This window comes from Olea europaea, chromosome 10 (genome assembly GCF_002742605.1).
Source record: "Olea europaea var. sylvestris chromosome 10, O_europaea_v1, whole genome shotgun sequence".
In the NCBI taxonomy this organism is placed as follows: domain Eukaryota; kingdom Viridiplantae; phylum Streptophyta; class Magnoliopsida; order Lamiales; family Oleaceae; genus Olea; species Olea europaea.
The window spans coordinates 44,569,965-44,579,208 of record NC_036246.1 but is presented as its reverse complement, the minus strand read 5'-3'; the positions used below and the strand labels follow the sequence as shown (position 1 = coordinate 44,579,208).

Sequence of the window (9,244 nt, the reverse complement as noted above, 5' to 3'; positions counted from 1 at the left end):
TCTTGGCCTAGAACTAGAGTCGAACCGTACCCGTCGATTCTTGATTCAAATACCCGTTCAGATATTTAATTTGAGAAGAACCGTTAGGTTCGAATCGGTTCGGGAGTTTTGTCCAACCCTACGATGAGCTCTTGAGCAAATAGAGCGCGTATGAATCTGCCAGCACAGAAAAGCGCGTGGGTATCTCGCCTTTGAAATGGGCCTCCCTACATTCGCCTCTTAACTGCCTCGTGTTCTCTTCTATAGTCTGTCCGCTGCCCAAATTTCTTCTCTTTGCCCTTCGCCGAAGCAATTGCTAAAACATGTATGTATTCTGTACGTATATTGATAGACCATAAATTAATTTACAAAAATAAAAAAAAATAAAAAAATAAAAAAGAAAGAAAGGAAATATCGAATTTTCTTCAAGGTAAGTATATAGCCCTGTTTCATTGCCTATTCAATAGTGAATTGCACATAAAAGGATGTTAAGTAATTTGGCGAAAACCCAGTTACCGAAATATCGGTTTCTTTTGAAGGAATCTATGTAGTTATTCAATCTTGAAATGCCCTTAAAATATTTCCTGCATGTGGACGTATTGGATTTTGTCAATGAGTTGTTGAAAAATTGAATTTTTTGGGATTATATTTGTCAGGAAGTGAAGATATAATTGGAGACATGTCGAAGTGTGGGGTATATACTACATGGAAGGAGACAAGATTTAGAGTCGTGGATTGCTGATAATTCGTATTGTTGGGGTGTGTTCAATCATTTTCCTCGTGATTTTGGAAGCGCAGGGGGCGTCGAGGAAATGTCTAGTTTTGTGGGAGTTCTTGTGTCCGATCAACGGCTTCAGAGCCAGTTTACGCAAGTCGAACTTCAGAGCCTCAAATCCAAAGTAACTTCCGTTTAACCATGTTGATGTTATTTGTTTTGACTTTTGTACTGTTGTTGAATCTGGCAATAAGAATTTTGGAACTTGTTTTGGGGCTTTGTTGTGTTGGTGTTCTTGAATCTAATGATTGAAGCGAGTGGCCAATGTGCATCTGTACTGAATTGATATTTGAAATGTGTGTTCTTGTTTTTGTTTTTAGTTCATATCCATAAAGAACCAGAATGGCAAAGTTACAGTTAGGGATTTACCACCTTTGATGGCGAAACTAAAGGCTTTCCGTGACAAGCTCGACGAGGAGGAGATCAGAAGCGTATTGGGAGAATCAAATTCTGATTTTACCAATGAGATTGATTTTGAAAGCTTCCTCAAGGTGAATTTTCCTATATCCTATGCATGAAAACAATGTTCAGATATGAATATTTTAGAAGAGTGGTTCTAGCTGTACTATGACTTTGGTGGAGAGGAGAGGACAGGAATTATGACAATTTTGAAGGAACTTTATGTTAACTTGTTTTGATGGGCTTTGCTAACAATTTTATGTGACGCTTTTCATGAGCAGATTTATTTAGATTTACAAAGTCGATCTACTGCTAAAGTGGGGAATTCAAAACACTCGTCATCATTTCTCAAGGCCACCACAACCACCCTTCTTCACACTATCAATGACTCCGAGAAGGCTTCATATGTTGCTCATATCAACAGCTACCTGAGAGATGACCCCTTTTTGAAGCAGTTCCTTCCAATCGATCCATCTTCAAATGCTCTTTTTGATCTTGCAAAAGATGGAGTACTACTTTGGTATTTAAGCACAGATGCTTCATGTTGTTCAATTTTTACGTGACTTGAATTTTGATTTTTTTCCTAGTCATGGTTTGATGTCCTGTGGCCTTATGCAGTAAGCTGATCAATGTTGCTGTACCGGGGACAATAGATGAGCGGGCTATTAACACCAAACGGGTACTTAATCCATGGGAAAGAAATGAGAATCACACACTTTGCCTCAACTCTGCAAAAGCCATTGGCTGTACAGTAGTCAACATTGGTACTCAGGACTTGGTTGAAGGAAGAGTGAGTGGAACCAATTTGCTAATAAGAGTGCATAATATGGATATTATTTGGCTTTCAAATTTTTATATATTCTTTTCAATATTTTCAGCCTCATTTGCTACTCGGGTTAATTTCTCAAATTATAAAGGTTAGTTCCCTCAGTCTTTATTACATTTTATAACTTCTCTATAGCAGAGAAAGAAGAAAAAGAGGCAGAAAGAGGAGTATTGCTTTATATCGTGATGCATACTGCACAGTGTTGAGTAAGTTTAGGTTTACTGGTTGACCTTTACTGATCCCTTAACTTCTTATTGCATTTGTTGGCGGCATTTCAGATTCAACTACTGGCGGATCTCAACCTTAGAAAGACACCCCAGCTGGTAGAACTGGTGGAAGACAACAATGTAATTGGCAAGATATCCCTTCAAACTTGATACATTTACAATGGCAATTTTTTACTTACCAAAAAATATAAGTATGAATTCAGCCCAAGATGTACAACTTAATCTGGCGTCTGTAATATTTCCAGGATGTTGAGGAACTTATGGGACTAGCTCCCGAAAAGGTCTTGCTGAAATGGATGAATTTCCATCTCAAGAAAGCAGGCTACAAGAAAAATGTAACAAATTTTTCTTCGGACGTGAAGGTACTTCTTTGTTGAAACTTAATCTTGTATTCCGCTTTGGGGTGGCTGGGTGTCAATGTGCAAGAATTTTTAATATGTTTGCTGAGGACATAAACTAAATTCTTAAGAGGGCCTAGAAGTTTTTCTGCTATCTTTGGGGTGAGCAAGAATAATTATTTGTAATAACTTAAATTATGGGGCTGACATATAGAGTTTGGCTGCTGCTTTTCTTGTAAATGCATAATCATGGGAGACTATCCTTGTGCTTAGAACTCCAGTATTGTAAACAGCTTTATGTTCTTTTCATCCCTGTAATTGATAGCTAATTTTAGTATTTTTACACTGACATCACATGCTTTTGTTCTTCAGGATGGAGAGGCTTATGCCTACCTGCTTAATGTACTTGCGCCAGAGCACTGCAGCCCTGCCACCTTAGATGCCAAAGATACCATTGAAAGGGCTAATTTGGTTCTTGATCATGCTGAGCGAATGGACTGCAAAAGATATCTATCCCCAAAGGATATAGTTGAAGGCTCGGCCAATTTAAATCTTGCATTTGTTGCGCAGATATTTCACCAGAGGTGAGAAATCAACTATATTGATTATGGCAAATAGATATATTTTATTTTGACAGCTGTTTATTCTTTTACTGTATGCTATGTTACCTGGGAGATGAAATTATGTCTTTGTTGGACAGAAAAGGAATAATGACGAACTTTCATTGCCGCCACTAAGTAACAATTGTTTTCGCAAGTCGTGTTCTTTCTTTATCTGCTGTCTATGTGTGCCTCTGAAGCTCTTAGAAATGTTCAACCATTTTACTATTCCATTGCACTACACATCTGACTTCAGAATTTCCTACCTCGAAATTTACCGCTACCGTTATTTTACAGTAGCATTTTGGGATGAAGGTCATTAGCAATCAACATAATACTTTTAAATACTATTTTGGAATGCTCTAAGTAAAATTTCAGATAATTACACCTACATACCACAAACAACGCACTCCTGATTGGTAGCTCGCACAGTGAAAGAATTTCTACTGCTGCTAAGCTTATTTTAGGAGTCACCAACTATTCAGAAAATCTATCTGCTTTTCTTTTAAATTGATCTTGCTCTTATATTTTTGTAACCACGTGTTTGGAAATGTTATAAGGAACTGTTTATTTCCCAGGAATGGTTTGTCTACAGACAACAAAAAAATCTCTTTTGCAGAGATGATGACGGATGATGAACTAATATCTAGAGAAGAGAGATGCTTTCGCCTATGGATCAACAGTCTCGGAATTGCTTCTTATGTCAATAACTTGTTTGAGGATGTTAAGAATGGGTAAGTTTTTCATTTCTATGAAAATATTGTACATTAGTACGAAATTGCAAAATGTTGAAGTCTGGGATGCGCCGACACCCTCTCAACGCCAACGAGTCAATGTCTGACACTTGTCAAAAACACTAGGTGGCTTGTCCAAAAGATTTTTGGTTTTGTACAAATCGACATGTCTCCTACACATTGTCGACACACCATGCGGTATTTGACATGACATCGACATGTGTTAGAAATGCCGGGTGACATGTCCAAATTATATTTTTGTTTGTATAGTTAGACATGTCCCCACCACATTGTCGATTCTAGGTAAGACACATTGCCGACATGCCAAGAGATACATTGTCAACACACCTAAATTAACAAATAAATAAATTTACTTCACAATATAAAATATAAAAATCATATTTTAAACAGTGTGCTGTGTACGTGTCATGTTGTTACATTTTTGAAAAATTTGCACAGCATATCCCAATTGTGTTGTATCTGACACTCTTGTCCGTTTCAGTACTTCCTACTTCCAAGGTTTAAGTTGGTTACGTCCTTTGCTCCCTACATTTACTAAAACAAAGTTCTTTTAGCAATTTTGGAGTAATCAGACCTACTGTCTTTTCAGTTTGGAGTTCACTCCTTCTGATATTAGAATTACCAGTTTCTTAAAGCTTGTAAAACCTATTACATCTGCAGGTGGATTCTTCTGGAAGTGCTGGATAAAGTTTATCCAGGATCTGTTAACTGGAAGCAGGCAACCAAACCTCCTATAAGAATGCCATTCAGAAAAGTAGAGAATTGCAACCAAGTGGTTGGAATAGGGAAGCAGTTGAAGCTTTCCCTTGTCAACGTAGCTGGGAATGATTTTGTACAAGGAAATAAGAAACTCATACTTGGTAATGTGCTCGCCTTACCAATTGATCACGATTATTTAAATAAAAATAATGCAAAGTAAATGGGAAATAAAGATTTTGTGCTGCATTTATTTGGTGCTAAACAAACAACTATAAAAGTGAAATAAATCAAATTTTTAGACTAAATCAGCAAAAAAAGGTTCAAAAACAGATAGGATGTGAATGACTACATTGAGTACCTGATTTCATTTTTCTATTATATTTATTGACTACTGTACATTGTCTTGATGGAGGATTTCAATGCTGTGCGATTGATTTGTTACTTGTATCATCCAATTCATTGTTGTGCTTACTGAAATCGAAAAAACGATTTATTGCTGTGTATGTGATACGATAAATGAACTTCCAATTTAGATGCTGGGCTAATAATGCACTTAGATGGCTCAGACCTTTCTTTCCCTGTTCTGTATTGGTACATGGAATTGTCTGCTAAATGATCCCCCGTTAAATGTAAATATAGTCTGTTGAGACTAATTTAGAGTTTCATTTATATAGTAGTGTCATCCCATTGAACAGGGAAATGCACATTGATTCTTCTTGAATAAACTTGAATTTTAAAGACTACTGGCTATGTGAGGTTAGTTCGGTCAAATTCTAATTATCAGCGTTTTTATTAAATGACAAAAGTGGCAAGTTCAGTTATAGAACTTTCTTTTGGGACCTATGAAGGCAGGGGATTGAAATGTTCAGATGGGCAATTTTTTCTTTCATGCGATATATGATTATAGAAATTTCAGGAGATTTTGTCATGAAGGGATGAGGATAAACTGATTTACTTTTGAATTATACCACATCAAATGCTTGGTATTCACCTTCTGCTTCTTTGCTTCATTAGGATGTGTGTGATAGTTAGGAGTCCACTAGCATTATTTTATTCATGTTTTACCTCAAATATTCTTGTTTTATTGTTTCCTTTAGTTTCTGAACCTTATTTTTCTTTACTTCCTGAACTGATTTTGGTGTTTACCTATTTCTTTTTCTTTTGGTACGTGATGAGGTTTAGACCTCTTATTTTAACTTCCTAGACTGATTTTAGCTTTTGATGAAATTAAACGCAAATATGATTGCTGGGTAATTGTGCGTGTTAACCTCTTTTTTCTTTCAGCTTTCCTTTGGCAGCTGATGAGGTTCAATATGCTTCAACTCCTGAAGAACTTGAGGTCCCGTTCCCAAGGAAAGGAGTTTTCTGATGCTGACATACTGACATGGGCTAACAAAAAAGTGAAGAATTCAGGCAGAACATCTCAAATGGAAAGCTTTAAGGTTGAGATTAAACACCTTCTTCTTGACAAGTTATCATCAGCACACTTTTCTCTCGACATGTGCTAATTTGGTTGAAGAAATGGCAGTTTGCGTGATAATTTATAATGGTTTTCTGACAATGTGTTTTGAAACGTGTATGTAGGACAAGAGCCTTTCAAGTGGATTATTCTTTCTTGAGCTTCTCAGTGCAGTTGAGCCACGAGTTGTCAACTGGAACCTCGTTACCAAGGGTGAAAGTGGTATGTTGCAACTGTAAATTTCTTGTGAAAAAATGAACCTTGTAGTTGGGTGGTCCAACTTTCTACTGCAGATCGTAATGAAAAAATCTGATTGATTGCTAAAAACTTCAATCTGAAGTGAATATGCAGGGGATGTAAGAATTATTGTAGGTGGTCCTTACTTCTAGAGTAGTGTAAACTTTGCTAGATTGTAGTACAAGAACGGTATGGTAAGAAGCTCGTTATGGCCCAATATTATCCCACAACTGGAAGATCATTTCGAGTGCTTCAAACATATTCGAGGGTTCGAGGGTTCAATGTGACTATTTTCACTTCAGCCAACATCCAAGAATACACTTTACCGCTGTGGAGTGGCCTGGAAAATAGTTTTCATCACACTTTGTTCTCCTTTTCTGAACTGGATAGTTTCACAATCAACCAGAAAATGAATAAGTTTTATTTTGGTTTTCTGCAATTATGCATTCCAATGTGGAAATAACCTAATATTCGTGTACACTTTACCCTCAGTAACATCTTCAGCTTGAAGAATATTTTACTTGCTTTCGCTTTTTCTTGTTTCATTTATTGTATTCTAAGTAATGCTGTCAATCGTCAGTGGAAATCGTCATCGGTCTAGCTGGCATAGGCCCCTGTTTCATTGTCCAACAGAGTTGTGATTCATTTTAATGCATTAGACAATAAATTAAGGGACCTACTGCCACACGTGTGATAATCTCTACTAATAATGAATAGCATTATCTTTTATTTTATTTTAAAACTTTAGCTTTAGTATTGGCTATGTTGTTGAATTAACACGTACTGTGATGGGGAATTTGACTCAACTTTTTTAATTCGTGTGTTAGACGAGGAGAAGAAGCTAAATGCTACTTATATAATCAGCGTTGCCAGGAAGCTTGGCTGTTCCATCTTCTTGTTGCCTGAAGATATCATGGAGGTGAGAAATATAATTTCAGCAATCTGTGACATTTTCTCAAGGTTGGTCAGATTGTTCGAGTTCTTGCTATGTTTCAAAGGGAACGGTCCACTTCACGAGAGTCCATGATGCTTTGAAATGATTAAGTGCTTGCTTCTGCTATCACTACATATATCTGAAAAAATGCAAATGCAAACATATTTTACATAATGGGTGGAAAGTGAGTCTGTAAAAGCATGTTTAGGAAATGTTTATGAAATTTTGTTTATAAATTATAAGTAAATAGAAAAGAGTGGTGAATCGATAGGTAGTACTTCTGAGTCCTACAAAATGTGGTTTGAATGTTTATAGACATGTATGTTTGTTTATAAGTATCAGATATAAACATGTATGTTTGTTCCAAAGGGGTCTCCACATCGGAAACTAGCGGATTTGATTGAGTATCCTCATTAAAACAAGAAGAAAACTTCAGTAATCATTTTGGAATAAATTAAAGTTTGGTGACTAACATGAAACTTTGCTATAAGTTCGTGACTAACAATGTTTTTATACTTGATGCATGGATGATGCTTTTACATGTATCTTCATAGGTTTCAGTAGCTCTTTACAACATGCTGTTTTGCATATTCCAGTAGTTCAAAGCAGAAAATCTTATAATTTTTATTTTTTATTTTTTGTGTGATTGTCGAAATGTCGGGGGTCATCTTTGAATTTCTTCTGCTTATCATGTGGAATTTGAGATAATACAGTATCCTGACATCATATTTGCTGATTTTATGGCAGGTAAACCAAAAGATGATCCTTACTCTTACGGCAAGTATAATGTATTGGAGTCTTCAGCAACCTGTGGACGAGCAGTCATCCCCATCACCTACTGCTTCTAGTCGCAGCGCATCACCTGAACCTTCGATCGATGCCACTCTGTCCCCTGCTGCAACTGCCATTTCTGATGGATCGTCTTCACCTTCAATTAGCGGTGCTCCATCCCTGGATTTTGCCTCCATTCCTGGTTCATCCCCCGTGCTTCCACTTAATGGTTATTTGGCCCATGATGGAACTGCTCCTCCCAAGGAATCGCCATCACTATTATTGAGTGGAGAAGATGATAGCTGCATTGCGGCTGAAGTATCAAATATTACCATTGATCACGTAGACTTTGATACTACAACCTCCGCTCCACTAGTGGACAATGCAGCCTCTGATACTGCTATATCTACCCGACAAGTAGAAAAAGAGGATACAGAATCTTGAAGTGAGCTATAGTTTCAAGAGTATTTTACAGAAGGTAAGAGGAGCAAATGCATACAATGGGAATGTGTTTTTCAGGTCGGTTTGCTGGAACTTTAAGCCCGTCTTTGTCAAGTTATACGTACAGAGATATGCTTTTTGAGATTAAAAAAAAAAAAGAAGAAAAAAAAAATGAAGGTTTTTTGACTTCCAAGAAAGTATGTTTTTTTATGGGTTTTTGTTCTTTCTTTGTCTCTCTTCATTTTTCACTCCTCACTCTGCATTTTTTCTATTTTTTGCAAGTAAATTTGTAATTTTAGATAAATGAGATGTTAATAAAAATATGTAATAAAAGAAATCACAAGTGTAAGATCTAGTGAAATTTGTCAGTATATAGCAGTTTTGTGGCAGAATTTACCGTGTAATGAACATACATATCAGTCAGTTTCTTGCTTGCATTGAGCTTGTATTCTGATTTTAATCTACTTGTTCTTTTATTGTTCTCTATTTATTGAATTTGATGCCTGAACTTACATTGAAGATCCAAATGTTCTTTTTCGCCTTTAATTTCCTCAAAATTTGTGCACTTAGGTCCTCAACACACTCCTACACAATTCAACTTACACCCTCCAAACCCCCCCCTCCCCAAAAAAAAGAGGGAAAAAATAGAAAAACGGAATGCATGTTATGAATTAAAAAACTCAACCATTCTAATCCTATTTTATGGTTTATAGAAGTTTGTTTCCGTCCTTAGCATCGATTCATGTAAATTTGGACCGAATCAAAATAATTTCACCGTGTCCAAATTTAGGGGTGTCAAGTGGGA

The 9,244-nt window shown here is 36.5% G+C and overlaps 1 protein-coding gene across 2 annotated transcripts; it reads left to right on the top strand.

Moving 5' to 3' along the window:
• Positions 1 to 215: 215 nt before the first annotated feature.
• LOC111402470 (fimbrin-4-like) lies at positions 216 to 8,899 on the top strand. Of its 2 annotated transcripts, none has more exons than XM_023030804.1 (15): positions 216 to 304; positions 636 to 878; positions 1,075 to 1,245; positions 1,435 to 1,673; positions 1,772 to 1,943; positions 2,032 to 2,070; positions 2,258 to 2,326; positions 2,452 to 2,568; positions 2,917 to 3,128; positions 3,722 to 3,877; positions 4,559 to 4,758; positions 5,882 to 6,039; positions 6,182 to 6,278; positions 7,121 to 7,212; positions 7,975 to 8,899. In XM_023030804.1, the coding sequence occupies exons 2-15, from the start codon at positions 792 to 794 to the stop codon at positions 8,440 to 8,442; spliced, it is 2,277 nt and encodes a 758-aa protein (XP_022886572.1). In that variant the 5' UTR covers positions 216 to 304; positions 636 to 791; the 3' UTR covers positions 8,443 to 8,899. The 2 variants fall into 2 exon arrangements, with proteins under 2 accessions (XP_022886572.1, XP_022886573.1); XM_023030805.1 differs by lacking the exon at positions 216 to 304 and adding an exon at positions 325 to 409.
• Positions 8,900 to 9,244: the final 345 nt, after the last annotated feature.

Bases quoted from the DNA above. Each gene is read 5' to 3' on its own strand.
- LOC111402470 (XM_023030804.1), top strand. From the start codon at position 792: ATGTCTAGTTTTGTGGGAGTTCTTGTGTCCGATCAACGGCTTCAGAGC. The intron at 1,246-1,434 runs GTGAATTTTCCT...TTTCATGAGCAG, and splicing joins ATTTTGAAAGCTTCCTCAAG to ATTTATTTAGATTTACAAAG. The intron at 6,040-6,181 runs GTTGAGATTAAA...ACGTGTATGTAG, and splicing joins CTCAAATGGAAAGCTTTAAG to GACAAGAGCCTTTCAAGTGG.